Source organism: Sprattus sprattus, assembly GCF_963457725.1.
Source record: "Sprattus sprattus genome assembly, chromosome: 10".
NCBI classification, from domain to species: domain Eukaryota; kingdom Metazoa; phylum Chordata; class Actinopteri; order Clupeiformes; family Clupeidae; genus Sprattus; species Sprattus sprattus.
In genome coordinates this window covers 25,858,088-25,872,443 of record NC_137908.1, presented here as the reverse complement: position 1 = coordinate 25,872,443, position 14,356 = coordinate 25,858,088, and the positions used below count along the sequence as shown (strand labels likewise).

The window sequence follows — 14,356 nt, the reverse complement described above, 5'->3', positions numbered from 1 at the left end:
AGGGACTTTTACAATTAGGCCTAAAATAACTACAGTGTTTTCGTTCATTGTCTTTTTCCACACAGAAACATGGTTATATTATTTTGCTCAGATGGGCTGTGTTGTTTAAGATGTATTTTATATTATGGGAAATAATCTCCTTCGCGTTCAACTGACAAGCATACATTTCCCATCAAGCCAAAGAAAGTGGGCGTTGTAGCGGAGGGCTGGCAGTTCGCGAGCCAGAAGCTTACTAAACTGTCCTCAGCTTTTCTAGCGGAGAGGAACTTCGGGTGTGGCGTGGCAGCCCCGAAAATACAGAAATAAATTACAACGAGTTTAAATAAATTAGCTACCTAACGGCGTAAGCTGAAGCGGTTGAAAACGGGGGACTGAACGGTATACCAAGCCCCCAGTAATTTATCCACAGGGTCGTGGAGAGATTTTTCTTGCGGTTTGACATCTGATTTTAACCAGTCGAGTCTTCCACACCGAACTTCGGTAGCCAATTTTGTTGCTGTACCTGCTGCACGCAAGAGGTTGGTCTTGGATATTTGGGGAACTTTTTTGGATTTGTTGATGTGTTTTTAGAAGTATTTTCAGAAGTGTTTTCTTCCCGTGATGACAAACCCAGCAGCTGGTGAGCTCCATTTCGCCCTGGATGAGCCATAATTGCACCACAGTATTTTTTAATCGTGATAGGCTACATCTCCGGAATATTAATTGACTATTCGTTCTGGGATACACCCTGAACAATCTTGGATGCCTTCATAGGTTAGCTAGATTATTAAACTTAATCGTTTAAACGACAGCTGACTTTACATTGGCTAATTTTGAAGTGTTTTCACTGAAAGAGGAAGTTGCAAGTTTACAGGACGATTAGTCACGGAACAGTGCTTTTGATTTAACAAGTATTGTACCATTGCCTGACGAATTCAGCCCACAGTGGCCTCACTTCCCCGTTTCTTCAATCCTGTCACAAACATCAGGCGCCCTGAAGCGTGCACTCGGAACCATGGGCTGTACTGTCAGTCAGGAGGACAAGGCAGCCGCCGAAAGATCCAAAACCATTGACAAAAGTCTTCGCGAGGATGGGGAGAAGGCAGCTAAGGAAGTGAAACTGCTGCTCTTGGGTAAGCAAGCCTTCCTTTTTACACGTGCATTAGCAACACAGTTGGGTCACCCTCTCCTATCCCCACGTTCTTAACCACCTTCTGTGCCAGACGTGTGTGAGGTGTAGGGAGGTCGAGGAGAGATGTTGTCTTGTTACTTTGTTATTGTGATTGATCATATTACATGCACCACGCACGAAATGAATGAAGCTCTTATGACGTTTGGGTGTCATTGACTCGTTGAAGTAAGGCTGTTCTTTAATGGCCTACATAAAAAATTCTTTCCCTCTCTCATCAAAGCTCTTCAACAGTCATGCTCTAACATCAGTCATTATTGACTATTTCTTGAAGAGCCTCTCCTAGATTATTCTATGTTGGCGTACAGGTGAGTGAATGGTGAGAATCAGGAAGCCTTGAAACGTTTGAAAGAGGCATTAAACATTTCGTTTCTAAAACGCATGACATTCTTAAACTCAACCACGTAGTTTTGCATATACAACCATAGGCCTATAAACACGCCATTTTATGCTTAATCCACAAAATGTTACAACCTTTATGAGATGCTATTCTGTCAACTGCAGGGTTTAACACCACCTTCTTGAAATGCTAAGTATTTATCTTATTGCTTACTGTCAAAGCTGTGAAATTCACAGCAGTTTCAAGGTTATTTGTGTAGTGTTGTGTCACCCCATCATATGTTGACATAGTGGAGTAATCTTGGTCAATCCTTTCTGTGCAGCCTCCAGCTGTTTTACCAACCAGTGTCAGCAACATTCCCTAAGCTTCCCTGTCATAGGCTACGTTATTCCCTAGTATACCAAATGATTCTCGTCTTTCTTAATGCTTCTATAAATCATGAGTTTGGGAAATGGTAGGGTACAGTACAGCGATGTGCTCACAGCTGGGTGCAGTCTTACTTGTGTGATCTAACTGTCACTGTCGTGTGTGCTAACATGGCTGATGTATTATTTTCACAAGGCCATTGTTGAAACAGACTGAGTAGGGCTATAGTAAGCAGCTTTCTCTTTGGTATTATTTTTAAACCCAATTGGTTGGTGTCCATCTCCATTACTGTGAATCCAGTAGAACATGCCTCAGCCACATACCTAGGGATTGGAGCCTCGTTCTGCTATGAGGCTTTTTGCAGCTAGACTAATTCAGCCATTAACCCGGACATGTGGGAAAGCATGGTTGACTGGGCACTGTAGAGACTAGCCACATGCTGGGCAACTCTGTCTCTCTCTGTCTGTCCAACTCTGTAGGTGTTTTGCCTGGGAAACATTTTGAACAGGGTTGCTTGTTGTCCTGCTTTGTGTCCTGTTTTGGGCAGTGGAAAGAGCAACAGTGTTACAAACACACACACACAGACATACACACACAAAACACACAGACACTGCACTTTGGCCTCCATCGTGATGCTGTTTTGACAGAAACATAGAGCTCCTGTTGGGAGAGATCTGAGTAAGCACTGGGGCCAACTAGAAAGCCAGGCCAACTGTGCAGGCCAAGAGTAAATGTTATAACTACATTTTGGCAAAGGATGAACACACACACACACACACACACACACACACACACACAGCTTTGTATTGTGGAGGACTGTTTTTGGACGCTGTTTTGCCCCTGACACAATAAAAGGAATTGAAGAGAGGAATTCTTAACTCGTTTGGTGAACTGCTGCCCCCGGCCAAAGGGGCCTGATGATAGTAATCGGCGCTTAATGCACTGTTATGTAAACAATACCTTCACCTAGGTTACGTAAAGGCCACCGCTTGATGATGGAGGACAGTCGCCCGAGCCGTAATGGCTCCTGTTCACAGTTACTCATCGCAAATTGAAAAAATAATTAGGTTGAGCATGTGTAGTCAAAGCTCCACTGCATCAGTCATGTTTCTTCTCTCCAAGATAATAGAGTAATTACTGGTGTCCACCTCAGAACTAACAATGCTCCATACACACACTAATGGGCAGGGTCCTGCTTTGTGTCTGCATTGAGTCTGTGCAGAATGCATGTCTTACTGCAACGCCGCGTGCATGCAGTCTCCTGTAGGTCAGAGAAGTCCTAATACCCCGGACGGTGCTGCACTGTTATTTATGTGTAATGGGCATGAATCTGATGATGCAAACAACTTGTTCCTCCTTTGATGGCTTCCAGCCGAGTCTGCAGCGCAGAGGTGCGGATTCTACGCTTGGCCTCGGCCAGACTTCAAAGCTCGCCACAGGGAAGGATATCTGCCTGTCGGAGTTCCCCCTGCAATCATCAGGCATGATTCCCAACCACCACGATGATGAATGCTACGTCTTGCCTCAATCCCTTGTGTCCTTGTGTATCTTGTCTACCCAGCGCCGGCACGCTACTGCGTATCTCTTTAGACCTGCGCTGGCATTTTGTTTTTCTCGCGACATAATGGCCGCCATTTCTGGGAACACGGGGCAGCCGGTGGTCGTATCGGCTTGGCATTTAAAACGCAGAGACTTTTAAGGAAAGCGCTCTCACCTCTCGGGAAGGGCAGAGTTTGCCCAGTCATTGATTTGGGCTCCAGTACGCCGTCTGACAATGCAAACACAGTAAAGGGAGAGCGCGCTCGGGCCATGGATGTTGGCCTGCGCTGTCAAAGTTGACAGTGTAAACTCTCCACTGATGCGCTCCTGTGTGCAGCCCTAATTACTTTGTTGTTCGCTGATGTGGTTTGTAATCAGTTAATGAGCGTGTCCTCGGGAGGGAGGGGGGGATTGGCGTAGGAGTGATTTATAAAGCAGATTTCAACCCCTTTAAGCTTTATGCTGATGTGCTTTTGACATAAGACCTTTTTCATACAAAGAGGAACAGACTGTCAGAACATATTGCAGAGATGTGGAGTGGAGTTATCCACTACGAACTTTATCGACCTTTCTTATATGGTATATATAGAATCTGTGAATAAATAATTGTAAAGGAGAATGCTAATGCTTTTCATCACAGACAGAAGCAGAGGCGTTGCATTAGCTCCATTGCATATGGATTCCAATGACCCTGCAAGCTTGTGTTCTTAAATAACTCATTCACTGTATTTGAACATAAGGCATAACTCCACTTCAGGTCTTTCCCCCCCCCCCCCCTTTGTTTCTTGGCCTTCCAGTGTAAGTGTGTCCAGCGAGCCGTGTGGCTCATGGTGAAATAAGTGCAAGGTCTGCTCTGAGGGCCTTTTTCCATGGGGCCTGCGAGGAGCCTTGTTAAAGGGCCTTCTGCTACCGTGGAAACCTGGCGCACAGCTGAGACACATCCAAACGCTTGCACTCCTAGTGCACAATAAAAAGATGAGAGAGAGAGCTGCAGTTGGTTAGGAACTCAGGAACGGCCTTTCCTACTGCGCTATCCTAAAGCACAATTCAAAAGAGAGTGGTCTGTTCAGCTTAGACAGACGATGGGCTTTGAGACAAATTTCGGGAAGTGTATGTGTTAGTCTAGACTCTAGAGGGTGAAATAAGGAAAAAAATTAAGTCTGGAGGTTTTGTTGTTGTATGGGGCATGCATATATGCACTGTAACACACCCTCTACCCCATACAGTCTCCCTTTCCTCTCTCTCTCTCTCACTCCCCCCCCCCTTTTTTTGGTTTGGTGGATGTTTTTGAACTTTGCACTGAGTGTAATCCCCCACAGGGGCTTGTACTCCAGTGAATTCTACCACTCACACCGTTTATTTGAGTCTGTTTTTCGATTTTTCTAACCGCCCTCTTTTTTCACTTCAGCTGAGATGGAAATTTCCCTTGGCAGTTTCCTCCCTCTGTAGCTCTCTCCCTCTCTCCCCCTGCCTTTCTTTTTCACTCACTCTTGCTCTCCTCCTCCCTCTCTCACTCACTGTCTTTACCTCACTGTATTTTTCTCCCTCTATCCCTCTCTCTCGCTCTCCCTCTCTCTCTTTCTGTCTCTCTCTTTCTGTCTCTCTCTCTCTGTCTCTCTCTCTCTCTCTCTCTCTCTCTCTCCCTCTCTCTCTCCCTCTCTCTGAACATGGCTCAACATTCCAGTGCCTTAACTGTACTGCTAAGCTGACTTCACTCCTGTCTCTTCCTAATGCACTCACTCTGGATTTGCAGAACTGATGTTCTTTTGGGTTTTGGCACTGGAGATCATGGCATTATTATCTGAATGAATCATATAAAACAAAACAAGGTCAACATGAGTGTTCCACCGGCGCTGTATATTTTATTGATAGTTTTCATCAGACGTGTGTGATGAGAGTAATGAAAAGGAGAGATGGATGCACAGGTATCAGAATGAAAGACTTGAAAGATGGTGTAGTTTCCTGGAGACTGGCCTTTGTTTGAGAAAATGTGTCTGTGTGAGTGTGCAAGCATGTGTGTGTGTGTGTGTGTGTGTGTTTGTGTCTCAGGGTGTTTTTGTGCTAGTAAGTCTTGGGTGATCATCCTTGACTGCGCCTCAGTCACTGCTGTGACAGGATAGTGACAGAAACTGAACGGTGAAGACTCCGCTTCTCTCTGCCCGTTAGAGGCTTCAAGCTGCCTGTCTGTCTGCCTGTCTGCCTGTCTGTCTGCCTGTCTGTCTGTCTGTCTGTCTGTCTGTCTGTCTGTCTGTCTGTCTGTCTGTCTGTCTGTCTGTCTGTCTGTCTGTCTGTCTGTCTGTCTGTCTGTCTGTCTGCCTGTCTGCCTGTCTGCCTGCCTGCCTGTCTGCCTGCCTGGCAAAGCTAACATGACGAGTCCCTCGATGCCCCGCGCAAGTTTTGCTCTTTGTACAACTTGCAAGGGTGAAGAGTGAAGTAATTTGGTAAAACACACTCATATGTGCATTATACATTATACACCCATCTGTGCACATTGACACACATTGCGCTCTCTCACGCACACAAAGACTCACTCACTTAGGCATTCAGGCTATTTGTACTGAGAATTTGCGGTGATTTGCTTGGGAGTGTGTGTAATGAAAATGTTTTCCTCCGGACTGACCTCAGCTTGGCTCCATGCACCACCCTTGCTACATTTCCAGTGTGTTGACAGTCGAGTGCAGCGGTGTTAAGTGACCGAGGAGTCCTTCATGGAGCATAGGATGTGGTGACGCGTATGAACACACCTGCATTCACATTGATTCTTAATAGCTGCTTCAAGTAGGATGGAGAGGAAGGGTGTGGCCGGGTTCACGTTCCAAGCTTCTCGAAGGTGTGGGCGAAAAGTTGACAATCTGTGACATGGGGAAGGTGACGGCCATGCTCTGTGTTTTCCTCGGTGGTAGCTTATAATCGGGTTTCTCTCTCTCTCTCTCTCTATCGTTACCACCAACAGCGAGCGAGTAAGCAAGCAAGCAGTTTGAGGCGGAGAGGTGATCAGCACCCCCGGATGCAGAGACTGACCTCAGGCTGTAATTGCCTCCTCCTCTGCTTGTCAGTGAAGGCGAGACGGCCTGACGCTGGGCGGACAGCTACACGCCTGGCCTGGTGGGCGCCCGGGGGTAGAAGCTGGGGCCAGAGCGGTTGTCCATTTCTGATCAGCATACACTTTTGGAATTTGGTCAATCTGAATTTGAGTGTGTGATTTGTGTGTAAAACGATACCCGCTCACGCACTGACGGAGCACAATGTGCAGCATGACTTCTAGGAAAGCTTAATTGTCAGTTGTGCATGAACCTTTGATTTTGCTCCCCTGAGCAAGGTCTGGATGACCTTCACTTCCATAAGCGTGACTACATACTCGCTGTAGATAAGCTCCCCTCTCTCTTCTCATTTAACTGCTCTCATTAGAGGACATATTAAAGACTGATCCCATTAGGCCAGTGATTTGAAAGCCAACACTAGTCTGTGCCTCAGAGAATGGAGGGGTTATTGGGCAAATGGGCCTTGTGGTGCTTAGGCTCCATGCTTGAGCAGTGAAGGGTGGTCTGTTTTTTCGGAGAGAAGAGAGAATGATTCTTAGTAATAGGGCATGAACGGAGACCCTGAAGGGAATTCCCTATTCTACAGGTTAATAAGTGGCCATGTTATGATGGTGTGCTGGAAACAAATGGGTCCAGCTGTACAATATTGGAAGCCTTATTTTGGTACTCGGAGAAGCAAAGAAATATTATTGCAATGAGGAATATCCCTTTGATTTTCGACACACACACACACACACACACACACACACACACACACACACACACACACACACACACACACAGTATTGATTACAATGTCCACTGCTTGACTCTATTAGTGGCTGCGCTCCTTTACAATTGGCAGGTCTGCCGATGAATAAGTCTGCTTGTTTACTGTTTAACATTGATATTTACACCATGCCTTTCTCTCGCCACTGTGCAGATGGACGATTAACCTGTGATACTTCACTGTGATGGGCAAGTGTTTCTTGCTCCTTTCAAGTGTCCCCCATGCCACTCTGTAAAGATTAGAACAGTGTGAATTTCCGAGGAGGTCATTCAGTGCCTGGGTCCTGTTATGTAAACAAGATGTGCTGCAGTCAGCCTGGAAATAAGCAAAACTGTGTGTGTGTGTGTGTGTGTGTGTGTGTGTGTGTGTCCAGTTTTTGTATAGACTTCACATATAATCCTCACATGGGTGCGTATTGTTCTTCCACAGCTGTTGGGTAACATGTAGACAGTCAGGTTGCATCAGTCACAAGCAGCGTTATTAAATGATAATAACGATATTAGATCATGCGTAGCAGAATAAGTACAATGACACAGTTTCCTTTGAGTTGTTTGTTTGTTTTGAGGTTTTTTTCCCATTTGAAACAGCGTGTTGTAACAGCATGCATGGCAGTGCCTGAGCTGCAGCAATAGCTGCAGCAATGGGGGTTCAGACATAATTACAGAGTGCTGATTGGGCCGATCCCTCTGTCCCTCATCCTGGCTGAGACTTCCCTGTATGACCTTAACAAACACATCTGTGTGTGTGTGTGTGTGTGTGTGTGTGTGTGTGTTCTAGATTTGTTTCTTCAGCCTGCTCCCCCCCCCCCCCCCCCCCCCTTTCCCCTTTTTCTCTTTCCCCTCTAAATGGTTCGACTCACGCACCCTAGAGGAAGTGGTGGACAGAGAATCAGTCCACTAATCCCTCCAATTTGGTTGAGAAAGAGACGAGGAGAGGCGACCAGTCGGCCCAGGCACACAGGAACCTGGAGGGCGATGTGGGAGCTTTTCATCAGAAACTATTCATCCCGCACTGAAAGAGAACTATTCACTGGCCTCTCCGAATGGGGCGAACTGAGTAGTGGTCTGGCACATACCACTCCAGGGACCCGTAGGCATGGGGGTGGGGGGCAGAAATCTACTGCCTTAAACGTCTGCATATCTCACCAGTTCATAGGGACCTTGAGGGACCTAGGCCTGCCTAGATACCCACCCCAGCCAAAGGGCCCTCCCCCCACCTCTTTTTATTCTCTGGAATTCTTTCCTTTCCAGCAGGGAGGGTTTTTTTTAAACTCCATGGCTCTCTTCATAAAAACCCTTTATTAAAACATGGCTGTGTTATGGCAACATTTTAAAAGCGTCTTGGCTATTGCTTTCGCTCAGTCTCTGCAGAAGGCAATAACCAAAATGCGCTGGAACGTCTTAACCTGTTGCCTCAACATAATAAAGGCTTAATTATACATTACTTATTATACATTAATAAAGGCTCTTTCATGAAAAGTGTAGTTTTTTTTTCTCTCTTTTGATGGCTTTCTGGACCCTCTCCATTTAACACCTTCACGTTACCTTGTCTTGTTAGTACTGTTTTTGCTCTGTCAGCAGCACTCAAAGTGGTTTTTAACCGGGAGGGTTTTTTTTTCTCTCCCTGTTGCTCCAGGGCTGACGTTTTGGACTTTAGGCAGCCTGTTAGTGCAGTGACTCTGTGACTGCTTCCTGTTCTGTTGGTGAGCACAGCACTGGTTCGTGCCAAGGTCATGGCTTCAACTTTCGGCCTCCAAGCATATGTCCCTTCACTGGAACCAGCGTTCCGTGAGTTTGAATAGGATTGGATGGTATTCATATTGTGTTCTAGTTTTTTCGACATGATGAGAGCTGAATTGACTGCACCTGATGATGCTGCCCCTCCAACAAAAACAATAATCTTTCAGTACTACCATGGCTGTGTCTTAATGTGTTGGACTGAATGTGAGGGCAAAAAAAGTGGGGTATGGTGTGTGTGTGTGTGTGTGTGTGTGTGTGTGTGTGTGTGTGTGTGTGTGTGTGTGTGTGTGTGTGTGTGTATGCGCTTGGCCTGAACTTCAGCGGTCAGGGTTGGTCTGTGATTTTTAGTGGGGTTTTTGTTTTTTATTTGTTTTTATTTGTTTATCTGTGTGTGTAAGCGACAGATCTGCACAGTGAGAGTCTCTGGTTCACTCTGCTGTCACACAGAGGCCTCAGGAGCAGCCAGAGACGCTTGTCCACTTCAGGCATCGGTTAGTTAAGTACGCTAATACATCTAGCCAGCAGCAATTGAGTAAAGTACACACACAAACACACACACACACACACACACACACACAGACAGCAATTGTGACTTCAGAGCAACACGTTTGAGGTCAGAGTTCACCTCATCAGATTGCTTTCATGCTCCCAAGATGCCTTGGGACTCCTGGACACTGGACAGCCCTCGGCGACTAATGAGTTCACTACACTTCCTCTACACATGAATAGGTTTCTGTTCATTTCCTGCCAGGGCAGATAGCACCACCGTATGTGACGCCAGTGTCCCCTCAGTCACCCGCAGGGGCTCAGAGAATAAATAAAGATGGTTGGGGACGGAAAGATGAGGAAGGAGAAAAAGAAAAGATGAGGAGGATGAAAAATAGTGAGGGGGAAGGAGGAGAGTGCTGCTTTGTGCTGGGGCTCCATGTCTTTGAGATGTAAGGGCCTCCCCCACTGTGTTCTCTTCAGAATGTCTCTCACATCAGCTCTTGTGCTGGGGTCTGTTTTCATAGTGACAGGAGTAGTGGCGTTGGCGTGAGGTGATGTATGATGTGAGTGAAGTCTTCATCGCTCATAGCCTCATTTGGTCTTTCTCATTAAAGGTAGAATCATCCTCATATGATGTTGCTTAAGAGGCCCAGTGTGTGTGATTTGTAGAGGTGTGGGAATGGCCACAGAGATGACGCTATGATACTATCATGATATTTGGGCCATGGTATGATTATTATCATTGTGCGATTCTTTACATTTTACGATACAAGTATTGTGATTCAATTCTGCAATACATTACGATTTATTTCTCCCACATACAACCTTTGGTATACTGGCAGTCTCTGCAGCCATCTTGGCACGGTAAATTTGTTCTCAACTCCGACTTCCTTCCCAATTTCTGTGGTGGCGTAAGAGAGGAACGAGGACTTGCACCATCTTGCGGACTTCAGAAGCAATTTTGTCACATTGAGTAGACAGATGTATCAACGTAAAAATTAAAATAATAATATTAAATCAATACAGATCGCAGTACTTGCTGCTGCTGTATTGATATAATATTGTGCCGTTTTTATCTCCCGCCTGTAGTGATTTTAGTAATTGAACTGTAATAGTGTTGGGTCAGTAGCAGTGTTGCTGTGAGCTTGACCTCAAGGTGGGTTTTGCTTTGAAGAAAAACTAACTTTACGCATGATGAAGCTCAAGTATAGTAATATTCTATACAATAACGAAACACTGAATGAATGTCTTCATGGTCCAGCCTCCCTTTGCTTCCCTCTGAGGTACTCGGAGCAGGAGGGGTTGGGAGTTTGGAATGACGTCAGATAGCCCTGACAGCCTTACTGGAAATGAATCCAAGCCAAAGGGATGTGTTTGTGTGTCTGTGTGTGTGTTTGTATGTGTGTGTTACGGGGGCGTTTACTATCCCAGTAGACCAGGGCAGAGAGAGTACTGATCAGTTTCCTGATAAGGCTCCCAGGAACCCTCCCCTCCCATCTCCTGTAGAGCTCACATTTCCCCAGCCCAGCCCTTGTGGTCTGCTCTCCCACCAGTAAGCCTTCGCCATGCTGTCGCCTGGACTCGCGTCCTCCAGTGGCCCACCTGTGGCCCACCTGTGGCCCACCTGTAGCCAGAAGAGGTTCATCAAAATCTGAACTGTATTTATGTGTGACGACACAACATTTCAGCTTGTAATTTTTTTTTCATTCAGCTATACCTTTCACCGTTATCTCGACAGGATTTAGCTGATAGATTAAAGGGTTTGACTGTGGTTAAGGTGATGGGACTTTTTTTGCACAGCTAACCTGCTAAACCTTTTTTGTAAAGGGGCCTGCCACATTAAAGCTGTTTATTCACAATCTGCTTTTTCACTCCAAGGTTCTGTGGGCTCCATTGGAGTGCTTTCTTCCTCGTCCAAAAGTATCCAAACTCCACTGAGTAAAGTCAGGGTTTCCAGAGGGCCCTTGTTTCTGTGCGAGCAGCAGTAGAAGGGTCTCTTAGTGGAGGTTGCCATCCTTTTGTGTTTTCTTAACTGAACTTTCCTCTTTTTTTTCAGTCTATTTTTAAAAGTCAAATCTCAAATCTCGAGTCTATGTTTTTGTTCAGCTCTGTGATGTAACGGTTGACTTCGCATAAATGCATAGACTCATAACGGCATGTTAACCCCATAAACCTTACCCGTACGTATCAACGCCTTTCCCAGAATGACTTGTGTTTTTGTTCGAATCTCGCCACCAACCACCATATATAGTCCGGAGAGAGACGCCTCCTTTCCATCTCTTTTAGCTGATGTGGAGAAGATGGAGTGATGTCATATCCTGTCCCAACCTCTTCCTCCCTCCCTCCCCCCACCCATGGCTTCCTCCCACTGGCTGACTGCAGTTACAAGTCAAACTGAAGTAAATGTTATCCTTTTGTCCGCCTGGGACCAGGAAGCCATCACGCCCATCCTGTGTGGCACGACTCCACTGGAGACCAGGCAGTCTTCTGCCCAGGGCCCAGCAGGACAGAGAGAGGGCTGGGGGTATATCTGATGGCTCCAGGCACCTCTGCTTGTTAAAACTGCTCCCTTCAGCAATAAAAAGCATGTCCTCGATAAGAGCGGGAAGCTTTGGGAAGCCAAAGCTTAGCCTCATGTTTCCATGTTTCACATTTATTTCTCAGTCTTCTTCACATGCACCACTACCTTTCTCTTTCTCTCTCTCTCTCTCTCTCTCACTCTCACACACACACACTCACGCACACACACACACACACACACACACACACACACTCCATACACACACACTCAGGCTCACGCACACACACACACAAACACACACACACAAGTTTCTAGTGGTAATATTGATGTAGATGAGTAAAAGTGAAAGACGAGCCTACAGCTGGGTAAACTCAAAGGAATATTTGCTTTCTTTGGCCGTTAACACCAAAGGTCACCATCCTTGATGCCTGCCAAGGCGGCTTAAATGAAATCATTACCCAGTTCCAGTTAGCACCTGCCTCTGGACCGGATCAGGGCCGGATCAGGGCCAGCGACGCCCCTATCTGAGTCAGTTTCCATCAGCAGTTGAAACCCCCGGCTGTCAGGAACCCCTCCGGAGAAGAGTGGTTAACAGGCATGTAGAATTACAAGATAATTATCCCATTAGTCAGCCTGGGATTATCTTTTGATACACACAGGAAGTAGGCTAAAAGTGGCAGATATCTGTCTTGAGTTTGGTTTATGTTGCTAATGTTGATACACGCCTTGCAAGGCATGTTTAACTTCCAAAGAAAAAAAAAAAACTTGTTTAGCAAGACATCCATTCTCAGTATCCTACTTTGACAACTTTCCCACACAAGCCAATGCACAGTGTATGGAAAGTATGCAACTTTTAAAGGGATAATTACCCCCTCCCCCCTCTCTCTCTCCCTCTCTCTGTTGTTCCCCCTCTCCCTCCCTCTCTCTGTCTCTCTGTCTCTCCCCCCCCCTCTCTCTCCTTCTCTCCCTTCCCTTCTGTGTCCACTCTGTAAAGCTGCCTCATAGTCAGCAGCTGTAGGTCTATCTGTGTTGGTGTTATTCTGTGCTAGGCCTCACGCCTGGTTGGTGGGCCCATGTGGCCCAGCTGTGGGATGGGCGAGCTCTGCTGCAGCAGGTGTGACATATTTGAGGCTCATTGGCAGATGTGATGTGGGGGGGTGAGAGAGAGGGTCGTGGTGGTGATGGCAGTGGTGAGTGTTTGAACCTTTCTGGTTAGGAGTGGTTGGAAAGGTGGGCGTAGGAGGACTCCTTCACACATTCCTGCTCACGGCACTTTCCCAGATGAATTTCCTGAACTACATCCAGAAGGGGTGTGTGTGTGTGTGTGTGTGTGTGTGTGTGTGTGTGTGTGTGTGTGTGTGTGTGTGTGTGTGTGTGTGTGTGTGTGTGTGTGTGTGTGTGTGTGTGTGTGTGTGTGTGTGTGTGTGTGTGTGTCATGGTTTTTAGAGATGCAAACGCTTTTGTCAGCATTTAAAGTGAAAATATTTAATTTTGTATTCAGCTTGCCAAAACGTATTCCACTGTAATACTGAAGCAAATGGTTACGCCACAGTGTGTGTGTGTGTGTGTGTGTGTGTGTGTGTGTCTGTGTCTCCGTGAGTGTATATCTGTGTGTGTGTGTGTATCACTTGCAGTTTGATGGTTTTTCGGGAGTGTGAGGGAAAGTGATTACCAGTGCTGTAGTGACCCCTAAACCCCTCATGTATAACACAATTGTAGAAGTCCAGTGCTTTGCATTAATGCGTGTGCGTGAAGTTTGGGTTTGACCTGTGAGTAAAGCAAACACAAGGCTACATTTCTGTTAGCCACTATCTTCAAGTTCCATATACCTTTTAAAGGGGATCGGTCAGGATTTTCTTTTTAATCAAATTTTAATTAAATTGTATTTTTTTTATTTACTTTATATTCTTTTTTATGAATGCCTATAACTCCTGCTGGGATCACTATTGTTGTAATAGCAGTTTGCTTTCCATTCTCATGAAACCCATAACTTCAAACTAATGTTACCCCCTTCATGACCGCAGCTATAATGCTGCTTTAGTTGCGCGTCCTGCTGTTGCGTAATAACAGTGATTATGGAAGGCTTTAGCAGGAGTAATTGGTGTGATCGTGCCTTGCAATGTGCCCTGCTTGTTGGACTGAATCTGCTCTGCTCCTGATGGAGACATGAAAGTCTGTGGGAGGTGGTGTTCACGATGACCCACCCCCACCCACCTCCTGTTTGAAGCTCTTCCATCTTTGACAGGTCCAAATGTTACCAGGTTGTGCTTAACTGTGCTATGATAAGGATTGCAGACTTTAGTGAGATTTCGGCCATTTTTTCTTCCGGGGGGGGGGGGGGGTGGGGTAATTTAAGGAAGGATTCAGTGGTTTGGTTGTGTACT

General features: G+C 46.1%; 1 protein-coding gene across 2 annotated transcripts in view; it reads left to right on the top strand.

Annotated features, from left to right (window-relative positions):
* Positions 1-310: 310 nt before the first annotated feature.
* LOC308371592 (guanine nucleotide-binding protein G(i) subunit alpha-2-like) overlaps positions 311-14,356 on the top strand; it is a 46,087-nt gene continuing 32,041 nt past the window's right edge. Inside the window, exons 1-2 of one of the 2 annotated variants that reach the window (XM_080846556.1) lie at positions 311-518; positions 969-1,112. In XM_080846556.1, coding sequence (XP_080702682.1) covers positions 995-1,112 — 118 coding nt within the window. In that variant the 5' untranslated portion in view covers positions 311-518; positions 969-994. Of the gene's footprint in view, positions 620-968; positions 1,113-14,356 lie in introns of both variants that reach the window. The other variant, XM_080846555.1, reaches the window with a different exon arrangement.